At 54.1% G+C, this 24,073-nt stretch overlaps 11 protein-coding genes across 11 annotated transcripts; 6 read left to right on the plus strand and 5 right to left on the minus strand.

The window, feature by feature from the left end:
• Positions 1-992: 992 nt before the first annotated feature.
• On the plus strand, positions 993-1,655 carry M409DRAFT_53902 (uncharacterized protein; the record flags this gene model as incomplete). The annotated part of the gene is made up of 1 exon (XM_033812500.1): positions 993-1,655. The coding sequence occupies one exon, from the start codon at positions 993-995 to the stop codon at positions 1,653-1,655; it is 663 nt and encodes a 220-aa protein (XP_033668852.1).
• A 311-nt stretch (positions 1,656-1,966) lies between these two features.
• M409DRAFT_65992 (uncharacterized protein) lies at positions 1,967-3,226 on the minus strand (the record flags this gene model as incomplete). The annotated part of the gene is made up of 2 exons (XM_033816747.1): positions 1,967-3,096; positions 3,148-3,226. 2 exons carry the CDS (start codon positions 3,224-3,226, stop codon positions 1,967-1,969), a joined length of 1,209 nt encoding a protein of 402 aa, XP_033668853.1.
• A 498-nt stretch (positions 3,227-3,724) lies between these two features.
• M409DRAFT_22109 (uncharacterized protein) lies at positions 3,725-5,052 on the minus strand (the record flags this gene model as incomplete). The annotated part of the gene is made up of 4 exons (XM_033806193.1): positions 3,725-4,187; positions 4,239-4,648; positions 4,698-4,761; positions 4,820-5,052. 4 exons carry the CDS (start codon positions 5,050-5,052, stop codon positions 3,725-3,727), a joined length of 1,170 nt encoding a protein of 389 aa, XP_033668854.1.
• A 1,459-nt stretch (positions 5,053-6,511) lies between these two features.
• On the plus strand, positions 6,512-8,682 carry M409DRAFT_65994 (uncharacterized protein; the record flags this gene model as incomplete). The annotated part of the gene is made up of 3 exons (XM_033816748.1): positions 6,512-6,645; positions 7,079-7,915; positions 7,956-8,682. 3 exons carry the CDS (start codon positions 6,512-6,514, stop codon positions 8,680-8,682), a joined length of 1,698 nt encoding a protein of 565 aa, XP_033668855.1.
• A 557-nt stretch (positions 8,683-9,239) lies between these two features.
• On the plus strand, positions 9,240-9,913 carry M409DRAFT_53905 (uncharacterized protein; the record flags this gene model as incomplete). Its single annotated transcript, XM_033812501.1, has 2 exons — positions 9,240-9,752; positions 9,806-9,913. The coding sequence occupies 2 exons, from the start codon at positions 9,240-9,242 to the stop codon at positions 9,911-9,913; spliced, it is 621 nt and encodes a 206-aa protein (XP_033668856.1).
• A 169-nt stretch (positions 9,914-10,082) lies between these two features.
• M409DRAFT_36482 (uncharacterized protein) lies at positions 10,083-11,983 on the minus strand (the record flags this gene model as incomplete). The annotated part of the gene is made up of 3 exons (XM_033810563.1): positions 10,083-10,833; positions 10,891-11,233; positions 11,284-11,983. 3 exons carry the CDS (start codon positions 11,981-11,983, stop codon positions 10,083-10,085), a joined length of 1,794 nt encoding a protein of 597 aa, XP_033668857.1.
• Positions 11,984-13,427: 1,444 nt separating this feature from the next.
• M409DRAFT_65997 (uncharacterized protein) lies at positions 13,428-15,325 on the plus strand (the record flags this gene model as incomplete). The annotated part of the gene is made up of 5 exons (XM_033816749.1): positions 13,428-13,452; positions 13,668-13,945; positions 14,048-14,763; positions 14,903-15,169; positions 15,223-15,325. 5 exons carry the CDS (start codon positions 13,428-13,430, stop codon positions 15,323-15,325), a joined length of 1,389 nt encoding a protein of 462 aa, XP_033668858.1.
• Positions 15,326-15,575: 250 nt separating this feature from the next.
• On the minus strand, positions 15,576-16,490 carry M409DRAFT_53908 (uncharacterized protein; the record flags this gene model as incomplete). Its single annotated transcript, XM_033812502.1, has 1 exon — positions 15,576-16,490. One exon carries the CDS (start codon positions 16,488-16,490, stop codon positions 15,576-15,578), a length of 915 nt encoding a protein of 304 aa, XP_033668859.1.
• A 575-nt stretch (positions 16,491-17,065) lies between these two features.
• Positions 17,066-18,187, minus strand: M409DRAFT_53909 (uncharacterized protein; the record flags this gene model as incomplete). Its single annotated transcript, XM_033812503.1, has 3 exons — positions 17,066-17,510; positions 17,545-17,900; positions 17,954-18,187. 3 exons carry the CDS (start codon positions 18,185-18,187, stop codon positions 17,066-17,068), a joined length of 1,035 nt encoding a protein of 344 aa, XP_033668860.1.
• Positions 18,188-19,342: 1,155 nt separating this feature from the next.
• On the plus strand, positions 19,343-20,062 carry M409DRAFT_53910 (uncharacterized protein; the record flags this gene model as incomplete). The annotated part of the gene is made up of 1 exon (XM_033812504.1): positions 19,343-20,062. One exon carries the CDS (start codon positions 19,343-19,345, stop codon positions 20,060-20,062), a length of 720 nt encoding a protein of 239 aa, XP_033668861.1.
• A 549-nt stretch (positions 20,063-20,611) lies between these two features.
• Positions 20,612-23,389, plus strand: M409DRAFT_22118 (uncharacterized protein; the record flags this gene model as incomplete). Its single annotated transcript, XM_033806194.1, has 3 exons — positions 20,612-20,760; positions 20,821-23,017; positions 23,078-23,389. 3 exons carry the CDS (start codon positions 20,612-20,614, stop codon positions 23,387-23,389), a joined length of 2,658 nt encoding a protein of 885 aa, XP_033668862.1.
• Positions 23,390-24,073: the final 684 nt, after the last annotated feature.

Raw genomic sequence — 24,073 nt, forward strand, 5'->3', positions numbered from 1 at the left:
CGTCGTGCTCGATAAACGGCTAGCTGCGGGCTTTTACAATCTCCAAGCCGTCACAGACGGACGGGTGCTCCGCTCTACCCGACACGCTCTATCCGATGCCTGTATGCTCATATACATACAAGTGTTCCTGTTACTTCATCCCCACCTCCACTGCATCCAAAGATTGACAACGTTGGCACCGTTGTTGTCATGGCCAGAAAAATCGATTGGCGGCCACGTGGTGATGCCTGTCAACGGCCAGATTGACGACATCCAGCCACCGCAACACTATGACCACCTCTTATCGCTGCGAGCCATACAACCCACCACGACATTGAGTGCATAGCATGGCCAATCTTCTAGACATCAACACGTGAGGCAGAATCAGCCGACGAGTCAAGCGATGGCTTGCTGTACAGGACTCCGAACTTCGGCATTCTGAGAGCACAGAATACATTCTGTTTGCCTCACGCTCTCAGGCATCACAACCAGTCCCAGAATACGGGGAGACAAGTAGGGCTCTTGTAAGTACATCGTACCGGCTAACGTCTCAAGGCTGCAACAACATAGCACCAGATCGTTCACCTGCCGTATCTGGCACGTAGGCCACGCACTATGAAACCGCCATCCGCCCACGTCCAACCCAATGGCTCACTCTCGTGCATCCGCAATCCCTTGGCAGATCTGCAGAGGCAACGCAGCCAGGTAGGTTGGCTACCTGCCCCGCCCAGTCAAACTCGCAGACACTGGTGGTCTTTTCGTATTTTGTCTCCGATCCTCGCAGCTTTCTCGTGTACACAGCCCGCAAGGCAGCCGCATTGAGGCAGCATAGCGAGAAAGGGATTTTAAGACTTAACTCTCATTCGTTCATCACGAGACGACGGCCTTCACGGGAGGGAGAATACGTGCAGCTGGGAATACTTAAGATCAGCTGCTCCGAAGGTTGAAAAGGCAGATATATCAACCTACTTCCTGGACATCAGAGAATATCATCAAACAACCCACACGCCAACATGACGCGCCAACTCCTCGCCACCATCGCCGCCCTAGCCACCCTCGCCCAAGCCCAAACAACAACAACAATCGAGGTCACCGACTCCTCAACCCAAACCAACCCCATCGAAGTCTCCTCCCGCCCAACCGACGACGTCCCCAACCTCAGCTCCGCAACAACCACATCCCCCGCAACCACCACAGTAATCGACACCAACACCATCCCCACCGCCATCACAAGCTCCCTCCCAATAATCCCCATCTCCAGCGTAACCAACACCATCAACGGCAACAACACCTTCTCCTCCACACCCACCACCGCCACCACCGTCGTCGTCGAAACCCCCTCCGGCGGCAGCTGCGTCACCATAACCCAACAAGGCGAACCCCAATTCACCATCCAAACCGACACGCTCCTCGAAACACCCTGCACCTACACCGTCTTCGCCGGAACAGACACCTCCAGCATGTCCGGGAGTCTCACCTCGGACGTCTTGATCACCACTTCCACCTCAGCCAGCGGATCGACCTCGACGACACCGGCTTCCGACTCTACGTCCAGCGGCACGGCTTCTGGGACGTCGGCGCCGGCGACGCAGTCGGGGAATCCAGCGAATCGTGTTGCTATGGGTGCGGAGGGGTTGGGTCTTGCTGCGTTTGTTGGGGCTTTGGGGTTACTTTGAGTGCGATGATATGATGTCTGCATGTCAAGGTCAGAAATGTCGTTTGGCTGGTTATGACAGTTAATCTGCAGCTTGAGGCCAAGAAATGAACAATGTCATTGCTCGAGGTTATTGAATGATAGCAGTAAAACCCTCACATACGCCGACTCAAATGTGCGTATGGTATCATGCTTCCCTTCGCTCGCATCTTCAACGTCGTCGCCTTCTTTCTCTAACGTACAATGCCGCTCATGTAATCCCCTCCCTCCCTCCCTTCAATCGCTTCAATCTTCGGCCGTCACATCATTAGACCACACACTTCCAACCATAGTCTACCACCCATCCTTCAACTCCTCGCTCAACGGACTAAACGGCGGCTTCGCATTCTTCGCCTTCTCCTGATCAAACACCCAAATCCCCCCCGTCTGATCCTGCTCCGAACTCCCATGCGGCACCTCGCGAATCAACTTCTCCAAAATCGGCAGCTTCTCCACCTTGGCGAAGAAAACCCTCTCCCAGTCCCGGCCGTCCTTCTGCTCCTTCTTCCGCAACGACCGCTGGTGCTCCTCGATCTTGCTCTTCTCCGCCGACGTCGTGTTCATGTCGGCTTTCAGGATCGCGTCTGCGACTTTCTTCCACGCGCGCCGGGACTCCAGGGGGTCTTGCTGTTCGATGTCGGCGACTTTGAGCTCGGTTTTGGGCTCTTTCTTTGCGTTGTACGTCTCGACCGTGCCGCCCTTGGCATCTTTGATGGTGAAATGGTCCGTCCAGCTGCCCTCTGCCTTGTACAGGACGTCGCTCTTGCTCTTCTCCTTGCCGTGCGGGAAGAGGGTCGCTGCCAACGTATTCTTCTTCCCGGACACCCATCCCGCACCCGTGTAGTCTATCCTCGACGTATACCCCGAAGACGACACGATATAGCTGGACTTGTTGAGCTCCACGTATGGCGCCCCCGTGATGAGCCCCTCAATATGCAGACTCGGCAGCGTGATCAAATGGTCCTCATCAAACTCATCGATGTGCAGAATCGCATGCCCGACCTGACGCACATTGATCGTGCGTCCAAAGCTCGCCTTCTGCGCGTTGTAGCCCTGGAGTCGCACCCCGTGCTTCTTGTTCCAGATACTGTACGCCGTGACGGGCGGGTGGTGCGACACCTGCTCGCTGACGAGCTGCGTCTCGCCCGCCTCGTCGTCCCAGCGGCCCAGGAACAGCTCGCCCAGGAACGGGTTCAGCGGCTTCTTCTCGCTGCCGAGCTTCTCGTTGCGGCTGGCGTACTGCTGCTTCAGCGTGCTCAGGAACCATTTCAGCACCAGCATTGCGCGCTTTTGGGGGTCTTTCTCTTGCGCGGGCGCGACGAGGAGGCGGGGCATTTCGGCCCAGTAGGAGGAGAATTCGGTGAGGGATTGCGTGGAGAGGATCCAGGCTGGCGCTGTCATGGTGGAGAGGTCGCCATTGAATGCTGGTTTCTGGTATTAGAGTCGCCTTGTCGACGTAGCTAGTAGTTACCCACAGGCGAGTTGCTTGATGAAACCACCCCACGAGCTCTTCTGACCCGCAGGCACAGCGGCGCCCTCTTCCGAGCCGGACATGGTGGTGGTAGAAGGTAGTGCTTGGTCGTTTGGTTAGATCACTGGTGAGGGCAATAACGTTATGGAAGTGTCCAAAATGCGAGAAGTCAAGTTCAAATCGAGTCCGAGGAAGAGTCGAAGGAAAAGTAAACAGAGTGGTCCAGAAGAAAGTACGAGGGCGAGTACAGCCTCAATCTCCCCCAGTTGTTCTTGGGAGGTAGGCCAAGGTTGAACGTGGGCCGATCCAGGATTCAGCGCTTTGCCCCTCAAATTAACCCACGCGCCAAACGCGATCCAAAGTCAAGACGTCATACTGCGCACGGACGTACGTCTCACGTGCTTCGAATGAATGACTCTCTGCACGAGAACGAGTACGAAATGTTGTCGGTCTACATATTGAGCTGACCGCTCGAATGATCCTTTTTCAGGATCTGAATAGAATATGTACATTGAAGATGAATCAACATCCAAGAAGAAGTCTACCCAACGTCACATCATCTCCTCTCCTCACTCGTCGTCTCACGAGCCTTGGCCCCAGAAGGGATACCGATTCAAGGCAAGGACACTCGAGTTGATCTGCTTCAGGTCGGCGATGCCCGCATTGGCAGCATCGATGGCGATTTCTCGTCTGATGATCTCGATTGCTCGCTCTACACCGGCCTCTCCGTAGATATTGCTGAACATGAAGGGCCTGCCGACACCGACAGCCTTGACACCCAGGGCAAGGAGCTTGACGACATCGGCGCCGTATCGTACACCGCCGTCGGCATAGACTTCCAAGCTGTCGAATACCCATGGGGCCTGCTCGTGGATCTCCAGGGCGACTTCGAATCCGTTGGGTGAACCGTCGAGTTGCCGAGCGCCGTGGTTGGAGAGGAAAATTGCAGGGGCGCCATTCCGGACCGCGATGACGGCGTCTTCCACGGTCTGGATTCCCTTGGGCACGATGGGAAGGGAGGTCTGCTCGCGCATCCAATTGTATCTATCACCAAGTTAGCTAGAGATGTGCAGACCAGTCTCTCCGAAGACTTACTTCTCCCAAGTGATCGAAGAGTAGCTGCTGTCGGCTGAGCCTACGCCAAAGCGCAGGGCACGGTGGCGGTTACCGTCAGCAGCAGAGTCGACGGTCAGGATGAGTGCCTTGAAGCCAAGGGTCTCAGCTTCTCTGATTTGTTCAAGGGTTGCCGTGTCGTTATGAGGATCGATGTAGAGCTGTTGGAACAAGATCTGGCCCTCGGCTTTGGCAGCGGAGATTTCCTCTTTGGTTCTCGACGAGAAGTCGGTGACCATGTACAGTACGTTTCCTGCGGCAGCACCTCGAACAAGACCAAGCTCGCCCGTCTCGTTGGCGTAGCCAGCGCGGGCGCAAGGAGAAATGAAGAGCGGTAGAGAAAAATTGTATCCGAGTATTTGCGTTGGCAACGAGGACTCGATATCATCAACCTGGTCAATGTCAGCAAGTGAGCGCAAGACTGTGAGAAAGGGACCCGACCATTTTCATGACTCTCGGCCGTAGACGCGCACGCTGGAAGGTCTCCAAGTTGTTTCGGTAGGACCTATACAATGATCGTTAGTGATACACAGGAACACTGATTCTAGCCATGATGTTCTTACCATTCGCCAGCAGCTCCACTGTGGTAGTAAGTGTACGACGACAAGTTCATGTGTCCTTCCGCCAGGAATTGGAAGTCTGGCAACCCGACGACCGTGCTGACATTGGGCAAAGCGCTTTCTGGTTCAATGGTTCCATACTGTTCTTCAGCCAAGGTATTCGGCCACCAAAGCATCGGTCGAGCCGCAGTTGCGACTGCGACCAATGGAAGCAGCAGCGAGGGTTGGAAATGCATGTTGACGACGGGAGATCTGAGGATCGCAGAACAAGATTGGAAGGAGTGACAATCAGTTAAAGAAGAAAAAATGAGTAAAGCGCCTGAACCAGCAGCACTTACTGCGCCTCTGACCAAACATCATCAACGGAAGTAGCAGGCTGATAGAAGTGCCCTTTATCTAAGCAAAGCTTCTGCACGGCAATTTGGTCACTGGGCTGAATTCCCAAGAAAATGGCGCGTCTGGTCTTGTTGCGACTAGAGTGCTCCAGGCGGCCACTCGATTGGCCGTATCGAGCCACAGAAAAGATCCGGCCTGCAAGGCATGTTGATGGTTCACCTTGGCGTGCACGCGACGAGGCCCGGCGATCTTGCTTCTGGATGATTAATTTCTGATAACTTCGGCACTCAGCACGCTTCCAGACCTAGACCTCCGAGATTCGGGAAGAGTTTTGTCAGGCGCGGAATGGAGGCGCTGAGACAGGTGGCGGGGTGATCTTCGGTTTGAGGCGCTCTTGGAGACAAAGAATGTGATGTTGCACCAACCTTCAGAACCGATGTTGAGGGAGATGGAAAAGGGAGAGAGTGTGTGAGGCAGAAGGATGCGGCTTGCTCGCCGTTTCGGTCGTCGGCTGGACCCGCCCACATGGTGGATCCCAAGGTTCAAGAGCAACGAGCTTAAGTCCGCTGCATCTCCCACGACACGTCCTCCTCTTCTTGTCCTCCTTCTTGTCCTCCTTCCACAATCGTTTAGCATTCCAATTTCCAATATAATCGCCGACCTACCTGAACTGGCTCTCCCATACCGTTTGACTATCGCGGCCGCAGTGAAACGCCGGGTACAGGCCAGTAAAGTCGTCTATCTGACAGCCTGCAAAGTCCCTCCGGGCGACTCCGCGAGAGGCCATGCTCTCACAGGGTCTTGATGATTGAAGAAGGGACATCTCGCTCGTTTGCCGTTTCCGGTACCTTTTCCGCAATCAAGCCCTCCTTGAGCGGGTTTCTGCCATGAGACGGCCGTCCTTTCTGGCTCATGAAAATAACGGATCGCGGCGGACGGCCAAGATGATGGACACTCCCATGACAGGCTCACCGAACTGCAGTTACTGACATGCAGACATGCGTCGCATTCAGCACTAGGCGCAGCAAAACCCGTCACTTTCGCATTCTTAGACAACCAGCACCCTCTCCACGGGCTTGGGGCTAGAAAATATGGGTTCGACAAAGCCGAGTTTTACAAGACAGAGATTCATCGCAGCCTTGCAGTATGCTAGAGAACCAGGAGACCGCATCTGCATGTCGCAATTGGGGATCTCTGGACGAACGCCACATGCACAAGCACGCTTGTCCCGGACCTGGACTTCGAGGCGAAGTCAAGCTCTGAAAGAACAGGACTTCTACTGGCTGATGGGCGCGAGTAGCATGACTCTCATGAGTCAACGCAAAGGTGCGAGTCCTCCCAGTCATTTTGACGGACCACATGCCCCTCAAGGTACAATTGCTTGCGGCCATGCTGCGACATGGCGCCATCGATCTCAGTTTGACGCCCAGCATTGTCATAATTCCATGGAATGGGGCTCATCCACTAATCTCGAGCTGCAAATTGACACACAGGTAAGTCTGTTGCAACATCAGCTTATCTGCTAAAGGTCACCTGCTGTGCCACTGTCGTGTTACATGCCGGCATGCCCGAAAAAGCTCGACAGAACAATGCAAGCTTTGACTTGCACGACTTGGCGTACCGACACAAAATACTCATTGATTCTCCTCGAATGGTGTCCTTTGCCAAGCTTCGGCTGTGGCTGACTGCATAACCAGCTGAGCGTGGTCTCAACAGATAGCACAAGGTAGCAGGTGCGGTATTCTCAGCTCCCAGGTGGGCGTCCGGTCTATCTATCCTCCTCAACGCAATTTCTCTGCTTCTCCCACCTAACACCTGTGTCACTGCAGAACTTACAGCTCCTGGACCAAGGCATGGCCGCCACCGGATTCCTCTGGAGGCTCCTGGTAGTTTGGCTGCTGTCACAGCCTGGACTTGCATATGTAGAGATGAGCTGGAACACATCTCACTTTTTGGTCCGGTTGGTCCTTGGCAAGCTATTACCCTCGGCATTCAGCTCAACAGGACGAGAGAGATTCGCACTATCAATCTTTTACCTGCGGACAATCTGGGTTACACATACATACCGACTGCTGAGCTATGTGCGATTCAAGGCACCAACGAATATTGCGGCATCGGTGGAGTGACGGATTACCCCAGTAACTTCACAAACACAGTCCACTGGGCCAACAGAGATGACTTCTACGTATCTGGCACCGTCTCGACAGTCATGGTAAACAGTGTAACTCAACGTGCATCAAACGTGACCGTCATACCGATGACAGATGCGACGAACACGCACATGAAATATCCCACCGGCGATGTACCAGGCGCTGAGATCGGATTCTTCTTCAAAGGTGGATCAGGCTCTGACTCGCTTTGCCCCGAGGTAGGGTGCGATTTCACGAGATCCATATACAATTCGAATCAGATCAGCTCTATGTCCTATGGAATGCACCTAGGATCTGTCAGCATGGGCCAACGAGGTTCGTTAGTCTTGGGTGGCTACGACAGATCCCGCATTGCTGGCCCTTTGATATCAGCTATACGTGGCTCACTGAATTCTTACAACACCTTCGATCCTAACAGTTTCCGGCTGCAAGACATCAGCATTGCAGTCGAGACCGGAGGGTCGCCGTTTACGTTCAGCAACAAGACAGGGCTGTTGGCTGGAGAAGGGACCAGCTCGTCTCAGCCGGTCCCTGTGATACTGGACTCCTCAGCCGCCTACATTGGCCTACCTGAAGCCGCCGCTACAGCGATAGCATCCAAATTGCCCGTGACGTTTGAACCAATCGACAGGCTATTACTTCTGGAACACAAGCGACCCCTCCTGCGCCCAGATTAAAACCTCTGCCGCCTACCTTGGCTTCTCTTTCACTGGCGTTAGCTCGAACGAACCTTCAAGCGTCACTATCAAAGTCCCATTCAGGCTTCTCAACCTCACGCTTGAGCCACGTGCATCTGGTCTTGAAACTGCTGTGCCCTACTTTCCCATCCGCGTCTTAGAACGAAGCGACTACGAGTTCTACAACTTTGGCCGAGCGTTTCTGCAAGCTGCTTTCGTGGCCGAGGATTTCAGCAGTAACTCAACATGGATGGCCCAGGCGCCCGGTCCTGGAGGAATCGACGCTGATATCGTGGATTTGGAAGAGGGGGTGGGATTGACAGGGGCTGACATGGATGACGAAGCATTCAGAGACAGTTGGGAGGGTCACTGGAGTCCATTGTACGGTGATGCACGAACTCAGCAAGACGGTGATGACAGTGATTTGAGTGGAGGTGCAAAGGCGGGAATCGTGGTTGGTGTGTTAGCAGGCATCGGGCTTGTTCTTACGGCGATATTCTTCTACTTCCGCCGAAGGAGACGTTCTCTGCAGCAACATCGTCTGACCACGCCCGAAGGAGATAAGGTTGCACCAGTGGAACTACAAGACACGGCAAGGAGGGTAGAGATTGAGGGATCGGAGACATTCGAAGTCGCAACGAAACTCGACGCAGGACAATCTTCACCAGAACCTCAAGAGCTGCCGGGTAGTCCAGCGAAATAGCACGGGCTGTCTACCACGCATAAAGGAGTCTGTGACCATTTTGCGCAGACACGATCTCCTCGGTGAAGTTCAATGATCATTCCATCGACATTCGCCAAGCCGGTTCTCTCGCTTGCAATCCGTTTCAGATTGACGCGGACTGCAACACACGAACGCTGCACTACCGGCAGATAGACGACACCGACCGCACACTTTCTGGGTCACCCAATTCTCAAGACCAAACTCGGCGCTTCATCTATAGCTGTGTACGAGCAAGAGTTTCTCCGTCTACCACATGGTCTGCCGCCCATGTTAAGGCGAAACCGGTCAATATGAGCTTGATTGAATGCCAAGTTGGGTGAGCGGTCTGTCAGCATGCTAATCGGCCATATAAGAAGGCGGCTTTTGTCGTCGATGGCTTTTTTCCCTCTACGAGTCTTCCACGTTCTGCCTACTTTCTTGAGTTCAGATCTGCTCTGTGAGCAATCCTCTCCTTTCTACATTCTTTTCATCAGAGCACAGGTGCTCTCACATTCATTCAAACCCGGCCCAACCTTTTCCACCACCAACCACCCATCATGAAGACCGCTTTCACCTCCGCTGCCCTTGCCAGCATCATCAGCCTCGCCTCCGCCCACGGCTACTTCCAATCCCCCATCGCCCGCCACCCCAGCGACGCCTACAAGTCCGCCTGCGGCGAACAAGCCTACAACAACCTCAACAGCGACATCAACAACAACATCCAGGGCCTCGAACAACTCACCGCGACCCAATCCGACTTCAAAGCCGCCGAGTGCAACCTCTGGATGTGCAAAGGCCTCAAGTACGCCGACAACACGGCCAACGTCCACGAGTACACGCCCGGCCAGGAGGTCGACATGTACTTCCAGATCGTCGCGCCGCATTCTGGGTACGCGAATGTCTCGGTCGTGGACACGGCGAGCAATAGTGTCATTTCGGCCAATTTGACGCATTGGGATCAGTATGCACTTACGAGCGAGCCGATGAGGGCCGAGTGGCAGAATTTTACGGTGAAGATGCCGGAGGACTTGGGGAGCAAGTGTGCGGAGGGTGGGGCTTGTGTCATTCAGGTTCGTCTGCCCTCGATGGTACTGAGAGAATGATGTCGCTGACGTTTTGGTAGATGCACTGGGACGCTCCAGAGGCCAAGCAGACGTACCAGTCTTGCATCGACTTCAAGATGGCTGGCTCGGCCGCGAAGAGGAGTCACGCTCGTGATATGAAGGTGTAAAGCTGGACATTAGTGTCAGCAATGCGGACTGCGGTGCGGATCCAGGTGCCAGGGGAATCTGGGAAGGCCATGTGAATTCTTTTTTCGACGAACATTTCTGGCTACGCAGCGGTATTGAAAGCCTCAGGTGGCATCTCGCGGTACATGTCTTTCTTTCATAGTTGCCTGCTCACTCATATCGCCGAGCTGTCAGGTCCTCGAGCGGGATCTCATCAGTCGCCGCAGTCCTAGATGCAGGTCTACCATCGTCCATCCCAAACTCCGTCTCGGGCATCTCCTGTCGTAGCTTTACCTCCCTTTGCACGAACACCACCAACAGGCCCAAGCCTGCGACTGCAATACCAACATACCAAACTGTCTTAATCGCCCGTGTAAAGACACTGATGACTTGGTCGCGAACGGTCTCGTCCGCGATACTGTCCAAGAAAGCCTTCGTGGCCAACTCGTAGGCCTGGCCATTTGCAAGACGTTCGGCGATGCTGACGTCGTTGATAGAATCTGAGTATCGACGGACCTCGTTTGTGAAGATGACGCTGGGGATTGTCACGCCCCAAATCGATCCGAACCCACGAGTGACACTCCACAATCCCGTTGACGTCGCGACATATCGCTCTTCTAGTGGTGCCTGAACTGCAGGCAGAAGCGTTGGAGTGACCAAGCCGATTCCAGCAGAGCATACGATCTCAAAGCAAGCCCATGCGGCGGTGCTCGAATTGCGGTCAAGGAGACTACACAGCCCGAGACCGACGATGAGGATCGCCCATGAGATGAAGTGGATGGGCTTGTAACGTCCAAATTTGGAGAGTGCAACGCCGCCGACGATGCAGAAGGGCACGACGCAGGCCGAGATGGGCACGATGGCTATGCCAGAGCCGAGGGGTGATTTTCCGAGAATACCTTGGAAGTAGACTGGTAAGAAGCTGTACGGGTGTCAGTGGTGTGACGACACTTGATATTGAGCAACGTGCTAGAAAGACCAGAATGTCAGGATCGACAGAATGAAGGACTGCATAAGAGCCGCAGCGGACGTTCGATTCGACAGCAAAGCTCGTGGGAAGGAAGGCTCTGGCGCCAGCTTGGGAGTCCACTCGAATGCAGTGAAGACGAAGAGTCCGAGTAAGCCAAGCACGAGAGGCAGGACGATTCGGAAGCTGTCCCATCGATACACGGGGCCTCCCCAGGTCAGAGCAAGTAGCACAGCCACCACAGAACCGATGAAGATGGCATTGCCGCCGATGTCGATGCGCTTTAGGCGAGAAATGAGAGTCTGGTTGCGTCGATGCTTGACCTTGAGGAAGACGAAGAGCATAAGTAGCGAGGCTGGAAGGATCAGCATCCATGTCTCGAAATGCATCATTGACGAGACTCACCTCCTCCAAGTATGACGTTCAAATAGAAGATCCATCGCCAGCCAAGTTTGACCACAATGACACCTCCCAAGAACGGACCGATCGTGCACCCAACCAAGCTGCCCGTCAAGACAAGCGACTCATACTTAGATCTCTCTCGCAGCGGAACGAGATCAGTCACCACTGTCTCAACCAACATCTCAATTCCACCACTACCCAAGCCAGCAACCGCCCTCGCAGCAATGAGCATTCCCATCGAGCTGGCAGCACCACACAGTCCAGACCCAAGGATGAACAAGGACACAGCTCCGAGGAGCAGATATCGTCGACCGAAGATATCGCTCAGTTGAGAGTATAGCGGCAGCACCGCAACCGAGGCCAAAAGAAAGGCATTTGGGATCCAAAGGTACGCACTCCCGCCGCCGAGGTCTGCGACGATTGTCGGCAGGGCGTTGATTATGATCGTGGCTTCGACGGTGCCGCATAGAGCCATGATAGAGAGGGAGAGGATGATGGCCCAGAAGCGCCAGGAGCGGTTGAAGGGTTTACGGGGACCTGAAGGAGGAGTGTCATGGTGCGATGACTTCGATGAGTTTTCAATGTTGGTGTCCGGGAGCTTTTGAGTTTGGTTGTTTTGGTGATGGGTGATGGAACGGCTCGCACTTCCAGTACTGGTGCGAATGGACGGTCCAGCTACTGGAGTTCCTGATGGCGATACCATTGTACACGTCTGTAGTTCAACGCTCACAGTTTCTGCGTAGTCGGCTTGTGGTACAAGGAAGACGATGAGATCAAGTCGAACTTTCCTCCAAGCTGGATGATACTCATGAGCACTTTCGCTCAAGTCGCTCGAGGCCTGTAGAAGACTTGAATGTTCAACTACTACTTCAACAACTTATGAACATGCACTTGTTACCCCTGAAACTTTAATGATGCCTGTCGTCCTGTGACTTCGTCAGTGCGTCCAATGGCAAGCGGAAGGATCTGAAACACACACGCATTGGGCAGTGCATGCGGATCTGCAACGTGAAGAGAAATCAGTGGATGACTTCTTACACAGCAAGTGATCTGGACACCGTACATCTATTATTTGCAAAGTCCAGGCTGTCTTCACCCCGAAACGTCCTCCACCGGTTGGTCGCCTCGAACAACTCACAGCATCCGGCCAACAAGAAACCCCATTTCTCTACAAAGCCTTCGCTCACCTCCCACCCGCTCACTGACCATGGATCAGTCCACGCTATCAACCCTCGGACATCACCACCAGGCTGCGTGCTACTGCAGACGCCGCCAGCGAGATCGCTCAGCAATCCATGCAGCGTGCCCTTCCAGCGGATGACGTTATCTCTCAGTCGAGGGCACGGCAGGGTATCAATCCACTGCTCGTGTTGTGTGGTGAGTTGTAGATGCGTGGGCTGCAGGCATGGTGGAATGCCGTTTGGGATTGACCCAATCGCTGAACTGGGAAATAGCGGTACCTGCTGGACGAACCAGGAGCACTTCAGCCCGGAGACCGACCAAGGCGAGGAGGGGAATAAGAGGGTTGCATTCGTAGCACATGCGCGGATGACATTGTAGTGGATCAGGCTGAGTTGGTGCTCCAGGCGCAGCTGTGGCCCATTCATGTCAGGGGCGGACCTTCCTCTAAAATCCACATGCTGGTCGTGCAGTTGCCGAATGATAGCACAAAGCTCCAGCGTTCCCGAGCATTGGAGTGCCGCCATTTGCGCCTTTCGTAACCCTAAACAAATCACCGACATGAACACAAGCTCATAATCATGATGGACACGATACATACGATGAGCCCGCACATTAAGACGATTCTGCAATTTCCGTCGCTCTTTTGCGTCTGGCAAGCCCGACCAATCCTCCCCAGCTTCGAGCATGAGCGAAGAGCTGAACAGGCTGCGGTCCATCACCGCTGCGTGAGTTAGATTTCCTTCTGGAATGAAATCGAGACGGTTGGTGACTTGTCAAAGGTGCGATTTCCAGTTAACGAGAGCTAATGCCAGCAGCTTACATCCTTATAGGCATGCGCTCTGGAGGAAGACGCTAATGCAGAGTGCTTACAGTCCGAAAGGGGAAACACGGGGTCTTCGTGGACGGCTGTCAGACGAGGAGCTTTCTAGGGCTGGAGTGACAACAGCTCTGCTTGTAGTACCGCAATGATCCTGCATCCTGAGTACAATGGCCTTGAACACCTTTATCGTGGTCCGTCGATGGCTCAGTCACGCTGACATTTGCATGAATCAAACCACTTCTTACGCCTTGTCGACAAACCTCGCCATCGCAGAATGCCATGCATTTACCTTTGACAGTCTCAGCCTGGCTCTCATGGGCGACGATTGCCACTTGCTTGCAAGCAGCTTGCCTTCCTAAAGCCCTTCCATACCCCACACATAAAGGTCTCCAGGTCTTGAAACTGCAAGCAGAGGAAGTCAGAAGTCACACCGGAGACAGCTCAGCCTTCAAGGCCATGTACAGCATGTTGAACGACACCAACGCCGCCATCGACTTCTGCAACGTCACCGTTACATACACTCATCCCGGCACCAAGGACAAGATCAACGTGAACGTCTGGCTACCCCTCGACGGATGGAATGGCAAGTTCATGGGCATGAGCGGCGGCGGTTTCCTCGCAGGATGGCCTGGCAGCCTCGCTCTAGCCGTGGCAGCCGGCTACGTCGGCGCCAATACTGATGCTGGTCATTCCATCACAGCTCAACCTCCTTGGGAGGGCGATGCGTGGGCTTTAGCCTCTCCGGGAAACGTCAATTGGCAATAGTTGCAGAACTTCGCCAGTGTTTCACTTGACGACATGGCCGCGATTGGCAAGGCTGTGGTGCGTAGCTACTACGGTACTGCACCCAGATATTCTTACTGGAATGGCTGCTCTGGCGGAGGTCGTCAGGGTCTCATGCTGGCGCAAAGATATCCAACCCACTATGATGGGATTCTCGCTGCGGCTCCTGCAATAGGCTGGTCGGAGGTGATACTCAGTATCTACTGGAGCCATGTTTCTATGCGGGAAATCGACTATCGACCACCGCCCTGCGAGCTCGTAGCCATCGTTGAGGCCAGTATTGAGGCGTGTGATGAACTCGATGGCGTCAAAGACGGCGTGATTTCTGCGCCGGGACTCTGTCGATTTGATGCAACGTGGGCAGTTGGTCGGAGTTGCTGTGACGGTCGTCGCAAAGTCTCGCGTGCGGCGGCTCAGATTGCTAATGAGCGTTTCTCTGGGCCTTCGTCCGACGGACTTCCTTTGATGGCAGCCTGGTCTCACGGAACGCCATTGGCGAGCACTCGGCCGTTCGGCGAGAACCCCATCCATATGGCTCAAACGCGGTGTGATGAAAACGACGACCATTGTGCGCAGGTCCCTTTCGCGCTCAGCATCCTGTGGTTGAAGTATTGGCTGGCTGCGGATCCTGATTTTGACCCTTTGACCTCCGTAGGCTACGAAGAGTTTCTCGCACTTCTACGTAAGTCCCGAAGCTGGTAAAGTTCGATTCTGGATACGAAGGATGCGGATCTCTTGGATTTCAAGAACGCTGGGGCGAAATTGATCGTCTGGTGTGTACAATCGTCTGAGACCGAAATATCTGAGGGTGTAATATGTGCTAACTCCTCATGCTAGGCATGGCATGGCGGACCAGTTGCTGCCAGTCAACGGCACGAGCGACTACTACAAAACTGTACTCCTGCAAGAGCCTCGCACCAAAGACTACTTCAGATACTTCGAAGCCCCAGGGGTCGAGCACTGTATGGGAGGGCCTGGAGCATTTCCGGTGAACGCTTTACATGCACTCGAGCGTTGGGTCGAACATGGCGAGGCTCCTGGGTTTTTGGATGGGGTGGCCGAAACGTTTTCGAGGAAGATCTGTGCTTACCCCTTAGTTGCTCGGTCAGTTAGTCTACAGGTGTACTTTGACGATGTCTTGCTGACAATTCTATCAGATACCAAGGAGGTGATCCAAACCTCGCTTCTTCCTTTGGGTGTGCAGAGGACTTTGGTCGGAAAGTTGATAGTGACTACAGTGCACGCCACGAGGAGTTGTGAGAATCTTGTACGTATAGGCTTTCTAAACGCAACAACCCAAGTACAACTCTGAGAAAGCCAATCATGCACTATGAGCGAGATTCATTTTGTCGGCAGTACGTACCCAGCTTGCTTCTCAAGGCTCTGAAGGACTTCCTGCCAGACCCTGGCTTGCACTGCCTCGTTCTGAGCTCCTCTGAGCATGACGGCCGGCCTACGATAAAGTCAGTTTGATTCGGTAAATTGAAGTCCCTCTTTGACCACAGAAAACTTACTCCCTCAACTCGTCACTTTGCCAAAACCTTCCATGTGCCTCCGGCCCAAGCGCCGCGGCACTAACGTACGAACGAGCGCCCTCCTCCGTCTTCCTCTGAAAGACAGCAGTATACAGCGTAAACGCAGCCCGAAGAACGGCAGGCTGCTCGTGCGCAAGCCCGGAAGCCGTCGCACCCGGGGCCGTACTGATGACGAGAACGTCCGGGTCCTTGGGTTTCGTCAACGCTGCAAGTGCGCAAATACAGTACTCCAGAAACAGTTTCGACACGGCGTACTGGCGGACGGAATCGAAAGTGGATGCCCGGCTATAGAACTCCAGGATGCCTTGGGGATCACTCGTAGCGGCAGGGTCGAGTGCGAGGACGGTTTCGTGGACGTCTGAGCTAATGGGTATGAGGACAGGTCTGGACGTTGTCGTTCGACTGGCTCGTAAGGTCGGAAGGAGTAGAAGAGCGAGATATGCGGTCGAGATGACGTTGACCTGGAGTGTTTGTTCCCAGCCGTACCGGCTGGCTTCGTGCTTGGCCTTGACGACTCCTGCATTGAGAATGGCAATGTCTAAACGCTCAATCTCCTCTTCGGCTCTGCGTGCGAACTCCTTGATAGACTCGTAGTCCAGCATATCCAGCGTCCATACAACAATCGTACCGCAATTCGGCACTAAAGTCTTGATCTTCGCCGCGGCGTCTTCCCCTTTTTGCAGAGATCGGGAGCCTAGAATGACTTGCGAGGCGCCTAGTTTGGCAAACTTCAGGGCGGCTTCGAAGTCGACGCCGGTGTTGGCTCCTGTGATTAGTACGGTTTTGCCTTTGAAGGAGGGCGTAGTTTCTGCGGGAGGGTGGAGTTTCTCGTGGCGTGAGGCTTTGAGGCGGGCGAGGGAGAAGACGGATTCGAGCTTGGTGGCGGACATTGTGTTGGGGATGTAGTAGATGAAGATCAGTGAGTGATCGCAGAAGTATCTGCTTCGAGGAGGAAGCATTGTCTTTATGTCTATAGTGCGAATGATCTTAATATCACCTATTGATCGATTCAGGCTTAGCCTGCTCGTGAGGCTGTAAGCAGTTGGCATTAGTGCTCCTTCGGAGTACCACACATGAGGTATGTTGTGACTGTGAGTGAACAAATGAGAGCCTGCGGTCATTGCCGGATGCCTAATGCACATGATAAACGTGGACTTATTAGCAGAACACACCGAGCCTGTCAAGCCGCTGGCGAGTCGAGAAGATAAATGAAGTTTGATGAGACTGCGAAGTACTGTGATCCTATTGTGAAGCGCCCAGTGGGCACATTGCATACAATTACTTCTGCAGTTCAAAATGCGCCGTGTGCGCTGCTCTGCAGAGTGGGAAGTCTTTCGAAGGACCACCTGGTGTATAACCCAAATGAAAAGAAAGCAACAAAGCAAACGCAAAGCTCTCCAACCTGAACCCGCCTTGAACCCGCTTCGAAATCCGCCTTGAAACCCTTCGTCGACTACATCAAACCCTAGTAAAGGCCGTACTCGTCAATGACCTTGTCAAAGTACTCCCACTTCTCGCCCGTCTCCTCGAGATGCTGCTCTGCCATGTTCTTGGCTGCCTCAGCATCCTTGTGACTCCAAGGAAGCGTGATGTCACTGCCCATCGTCGGCATGAGCTTCTCACTGCGGAGCGACACCACGGTCACCTTCAAGTCGTTGAAGCACGTGAGATCGAACGGGTTGTAGTCAAACGTGATGTGGGTGTTCGCTGGTGAGATGAGGCGCAGGTGCTGGAGCTTTCCCGCCTTCTGCAGGATGAGCAGAGGATCGATACTGATCTCCTCGTCGAACCAACGTGTGTCGTAGAGGAAGCCAGGCCTATTGGCGTCGGGGAGGCGGTGGAAGGGCGAGCCGTCGTCGAAGTCTCGTCCTTGTTTCAAAGATGTTGGAACGCGAAGGCACTGTGGGTGGCTGGCAGACAGTGACCTTGCGGAGCATGCTGCACTTTTCGAGACCGATCTTGTAGAGGAATAGGTCGAGTCCAATCCAGCCAGTGACGTTGGAGAAACGGAACTCGTTCTCTCCGTAGAACACAGGCGTGGCTTCGGAGCACAGCTGCTTGTTGACTCGGAGTAGGGCGGCACAACCGGCGGCCCGCTTCATAGCTTGCTTGTGATAGGCCTTGGCATGATCGAAGTCATCCCACCAGTCACCCTTTCGACGGTGCTTTGGTCCGAGGCCACTGTAGAAGTATGGCTCGGGACAGAACTCGATCGCCTCGTCAGAGGTCACCGCATACTCGTACACCTTGACCCGCAGCTCAGCAGGGAGCTTGAATAGCGGGAAAGGCTTCTTCGGTGTCTGTTCCGTGTTAGATGCTGCTTTCGATGTAGAAAAAAGACTCGGTGGCTTACCTTGACCTCGGGACTGATTTGCTTGCGCTCCTGAAGCAGTTCTGGAAAGCCGTAGTAGTCGCAGAGACGGTCGCCGTGCTTCTCACCCGGCAGAAGTGGACGGAAGTACCGCTCTTTCCGCAACTCGAGGCGAAAGCCAGAATGCTCAAGGATGTTCGGTGGGGAAACATGCTTTCCGCACAACATCATGCTGAACTCGGGGGCATCGGCGCGAAGTGTAGACTTTGAAGCCATGGCCGTGGATGTCGGGGTCGCAGATGTGGTGTGTTTTGTGGTGATCAGGAAGAAGTCGAGGACTTGCAGAGACGGGCTTTTTGTAGGCGAGAGCGCACGGACCATTGACCTCGAACTCGAGCAGGTGAATATTGAGCAGGTGAATATTTTCAGCGAGCAAGTCACCGCATCCGAAGAAAATCAACTCGTGAATGTACATCTTCATGAGTCTTACAGTAGTAGTCCCACACATGCTCCGTTCCGCGCATGCGACGTCTTCTCGTTGCAGGCAAGTGCTGATTCTTGACATCGACGGTAACGATGCCGTGTATAAAGAATTTATCTGGAGTGTGATGTAGGATATATGTTCTGTTTTCACAGGAGAAATAAAAGGATAGGGGCAGTCGCTTACGTTTATCTACTTTGACGGACTTCCTAGTTGCACTGCCTCGTTTGCTCTGCATGTACCGTTCCGACAAAGCTCAGCTTGGAACACAAGACATGCGACTCCGTTACCAGATATTGTAGTAGTGCGTTCCTGTCAATAGTGCAATGGAAGTAGCAGGGAGGCCCTCAATATTGATACAGCGTGTAGATTTCCAGTGAAATGCGGACGTTGGTGGACGGCGTTCGAGGTCCATCGTCCGGCCATGCTGTTTCGAATCGCTTCTTCCATTGTAATAATGACGGCCTCCCGAGGCTATGTATCGTCAGAGGGTCCACGGTTGACATCAAACGGGAGCGTTCTGTATATATGTGAGCGTGAAAATGGAGGTGAAGTCGGCTGGCCTGGCTGGGCAAGCGCGTTTCACGCTGCCGAGAGCGGGCCGTCGGTTGCCGCCGAGACTGCCGAGCCAATCACGAAGAGGCCTAGCGCATTCCTCCTGCCTCCTCCCAACCTCGCGACACGCAATTGACCAGACTACTGATTTCACAGCATTTTTCGTCGCCCAGCCACTTTCAACGCAAAAAATGGCCACGAAAGTCATAGATATAGGTATGGCGCCGGGTAGGAGCTTCTGCCCTGCACACAATCCTGCATCTCTTGCGCAACACCCACACTATCCTCCTTGACCTTGACACTTGAAGCCAAGTCTGGGAAAGAATTCTTCACAATACGAAGCTCAACGACAACAGAGCACAACACATATCCTGGAAATTGAGCTCACACTCACGATGCCTTTCTCTCGCTCCTCAGCCCTGATTGCAATCACATACCTGGCACTCAGCGCGACAGCGTTACCACGACCGAACCCTGTACCAACATACCAGGTCGTAGATGTTGGCGGCCCTTCGAGTGAATCCGCCGCAGCGACCGTCTATTCCACAGTTGTTGAATCATCAACGCCATCCACGATTATCCAACCGGCCATCACTGTCACAGCAACGCCGAGCGCGCAAGCAGCCCCAACGCAGTCCATCACGACCACGCAAAGCTGGACCGTTACGATTGGGAACGCCGAGCAGCCTGCATACTCACATTCGGCTGGCTCTCCGCCACTGCCGACCCTCGACTCGGCAGCAACACCTGCCACGACCACAGCGACGCAAACGTCGACAGTGTACAATACCTTGCCAGTGGCCCCGTATGCTGCTGCAGTTACGTCGTCCACGACCTCGTCTTCACTCAAGAGCGCGTTTACTTCGGTTTCTCAGTGGAATCAGACTGTGACTGAGGTCCATGGCCCTATCAGTGCAGGAACGGGCTTGATGTACGCTGCCATCCCGACTGGTTCGACTCTTGCAAAGCGCTGGTATGGCGCAACGGGTACTGGAGCTTACCTCGCTGGGCGAGCTGCGCCGTCAGGTACCGGAGCGTATCTTGCTGGCCGTGCTGCACCAACTGGGTACACCGGTTACGCTGCGGAGGGCTGGAACGCAACAAACTACTATTGAGAATGCTGATCACTCTTCTGGAAGCAACGACAGAATGGCTGGAAGGAAACCATGCAGAGACGCTGAATAATTTTGATGATGTGTGTGGATTTAATGGCTTTACTGTTGGCATTTTAGCGACGGGTGGGAAGCGATTGTCAAAATGTTGTTAATGAGAGAGATGCATTGGGATGGAGTTTGTGACCGCTCTGCTAGTGCAGCGATAGAGGGTCTTGCTAATGTGTGATGGGATCCGAGTGTGGCATTTGATAGAAGCTGGAATCACAGCAGCAGATAGAGTGTGCAAACGAATGACATGAAATCCTAATCACATCGAACAGTCTTTCGCTAGTCTCTCACATGGGAAAGGGTTCCATGCATGGATACCTCAGGCGCGAAAGCATGTCAAGCGCAGCTCCATCCATCCCGCGCAACGCAAGCCAGCCAGCCAGCTTGCCAGCATTGGTCTCGCGTATTGCCAACACCCTCCACACGCCTGCCATGCGAGCACATGACCACCACGATTCAACGATCCGCCGATAATCTGCGCTCTCCTGTACAACACTCATCATGCTGGACGACGCACCCTCATCGCCGCCGCCGGTCGAGGACCAGGCGCGGCTGTTGGAGGATGCCTTGGGGGTCGTTCGCCAGCAGACTGTCCTCATGCGCCGATGCCTCGAATCGCCTGGAAAGCTGATGGATGCGCTGAAGTGCAGGTGAGATTCCTTATTACTTACCTGGCGAGGCAATAGGATACCCGACTGACCGCCAGACAGCTCAACATTGGTGTCAGAGCTGCGAACGAGCAGTCTAGGACCCAAACAGTACTACGAGCTCTACATGTCCGTCTTCGATGCGCTGCGACACCTCTCCGTCTACCTGCGCGACTCCCACCCAACGAACCACCTCGCCGACCTCTACGAGCTGGTCCAGTATGCGGGAAACATTGTGCCAAGATTATACCTGATGATCACCGTGGGCACAGTCTACATGGGCATTGAGGATGCGCCGGTTAAAGAGATAATGAAAGACATGATGGAGATGAGCCGCGGGGTGCAACATCCCGTGCGAGGACTCTTCTTGCGATACTACCTGAGCGGCCAGGCGAGAGATTCGCTGCCTACAGGGAATGGAGACGGACCGGAGGGGAATCTGCAGGACAGCATCAGCTTTATTCTGACCAACTTTGTTGAGATGAACAAGCTCTGGGTGCGACTACAACACCAGGGACATTCGCGCGAGCGGGAACAACGGACGAAAGAGCGCCAGGAGTTGCAGTTGTTGGTAGGCAGCAACCTGGTACGATTGAGCCAGCTGGTGGATCTGGAGAGCTACAAGAATATCATACTACAACCGCTGCTCGAGCAAGTCGTGCAGTGTCGGGATGTCTTGGCGCAGGAGTACTTACTGGAGGTGATCACGCAGGTCTTCCCTGATGAATTCCACCTCCACACCTTGGACCAACTACTGGCAGCGACGGCACGGCTGAACCCTCATGTGAATATCAAAGCGATTGTCATTGGCCTCATGGACCGGCTGTCCGCGTTCGCTGCACGAGAGGCGGATAGCAAGAGTCCGGAAGAGAGGCAGAAAGAGGAAGAGGATTCGGTGGCTGCGTTGATGGAGAGATTGAAAGTATCAAAAGCTGCTGCTGAAGAGGATTCTGCGAAACCAACCGAGAATGGCGAGCCTCCCAATGGCGAGTCAGCGGCGACCGAGGAGACCGTCACAGAGGGAGCATCATCAGAATCGCCTGCGAAGGAGGAATCCGCGGCACCTCCACCATCACAACCGAACGGAGACTCGTTGAAACACAAGGGCATTCCGGTGGATGTAAAGCTGTTTGAGATCTTCTACGAGCAAGTCATACATCTTGTGAGCATGCAGAGGTTACCCATACAGGACATCACCGCCCTGCTGGTGTCTTTGGTGAACCTTGCACTGAACATATATCCCGAACGCCTGGACTACGCGGACCAGGTCTTACATTACGCTACGAAGGAAGTCGCACGCTTTAACAACTCCGCCGACCTGCACTCCCAGCAATCGCAATCAAGCATCCTGAGCTTGTTGCTTGGACCTGTCAAGACATACTACTCCCTCTTCACGGCGCTTGCACTGCCGAACTTTTTACCTCTCTTCCACGCCCAACCATACCCTACGCGAAGAGCAGTCGCTGGTGAGGTCGCCCGGAATCTGCTACGAAACGAGACGAAGATCACAACACCAGCGAATCTGGAGGGTGTGCTATCGATTCTCTCGGTTCTGATCAAAGAGGGCATGCAGCCGCCATCAGGATATGCGGGCGGTCCTGCGAGGCGAGGAGCAGTAGAGACTGATGAGACCGTGGAAGAACAGGGCTGGCTTGCACGGATAGTCCATCTCATCCACGGAACAGACAACGTGACACAGTTCAAGCTTCTGCAAGCGGCGAAGGCAGCTTTCCAGGAGGGCAGCGAGAGGACAAAGTACACGACACCAGCGATAATAACGGCATCCCTCAAGCTCGCACGATCTTTCAAGCGAAGGGAACATCTCTCGAACGACGACTACGGCGCGCAATCCTCGGCATTGTACAAATTCATCCACACTACCATCTCCTCGCTGTACACTCGAGTATCGTCATCTGGCGTGCCAGACCTCGTTCTGCGACTGTTCGTCTCATGCGGTCAGGTTGCTAGCCAATGCGAGAACGAAGACGTGGCGTATGAGTATTTCGCACAAGCATTCACCGTGTACGAAGAGTCAATATCGGATTCAAGGTCACAGTTCCAGGCGATCTGCATCATTGCTGGCGCGCTTTGCAGTTGCTCAGAAAGGTTCAGCAGGGAGAACTACGACACACTCATCACGAAGGCGGCACTGCACGGCAGCAAATTGCTCAAGAAGCCGGACCAGTGTCGGGCGGTGTATCTTGCGAGTCATCTTTGGTGGGCTGCCGAGAAGACGGAGAGGCAAGAAGGTGCCAAGGAGGTGAGTGTTGACATCGACAAGTGTATCGGATTTGACCTGCATGCTAATATATCTTTCCAGCCCTATCGCGATGGCAAGCGTGTTCTCGAATGCTTGCAGCGTGCTCTCCGAGTCGCCGATGCCTGCATGGATACCGCTGTGTCCGTCGAGCTGTTTGTCGAGATCCTGAACCGCTACGTCTACTACTTCGACCAGGAGAACGATGCCGTGACGACGAAGTACCTGAACGGCTTGATCGAGCTGATCCACTCGAACCTCAACACCACCGAGAACGCCAGTGGGTTGGAATCGCCGAGAAAACACTTCCAGCGCACCCTGGACTATATTGCGAGTCGCGAGTATGAAGGGGTGGAGATCAGGCCGAAGACGTGAGATCCATGAAGTAATGGGAGTGCGGGTGCTTGGTGTTCATAGCGAGCGCAGGAAAAAGAGGATTGTTGGCAGTCGATAGCTTCAGCATAGTCAACGCGTGCCATCACATACATCTCATGTAATGCAGCGAGCGAAATGGGCGGGGTTTGTGTGCTTTTCTTGTACATAGCTAGATGATCCGAAGAATGCATCTTGAGAGATTAGGTTGTCTACAGTGACGATTCTGCTAATGGCGGGCTTTCCTATGTTACACAGCAACCGTTGGCCTTTTCGATGATGTCGTTGAGGGTGGGCCTGGCGGAAGAATCACCCCATTTATGGGCAAATGGTTCTGCCTCACATATCATCACTCCTCTACACTCGTCCATCTGTCAAAAGCGAAAGCCGAGACGAGGCATATCGACGACTTGTACTCTTGAACTTTCCATCAAGGTGAGCGGGACGGCCAACAAGTGACAACACCCCATTCACCTCCAGTCACTTCGCTGCCCGATATCCCGGCCGTTTGTCATAAGATCGTGACAACGCCTATCGAAGGCAGATACTCCGTGCCGTCCGAGTCTCAACCAGCGCAGACACTCGCCGTCCGTCACGATCCCACCTGCGACCGCCCATCCTACCCTCCCCGTCACTCACACCGCTCCCACCCGAGCCCAACCCGTCCAATCGAAGCGCGCCGACGAA

The sequence above is a fragment of the Zasmidium cellare genome (genome assembly GCF_010093935.1).
Source record: "Zasmidium cellare ATCC 36951 unplaced genomic scaffold M409scaffold_14, whole genome shotgun sequence".
In the NCBI taxonomy this organism is placed as follows: Eukaryota; Fungi; Ascomycota; class Dothideomycetes; order Mycosphaerellales; family Mycosphaerellaceae; genus Zasmidium; species Zasmidium cellare.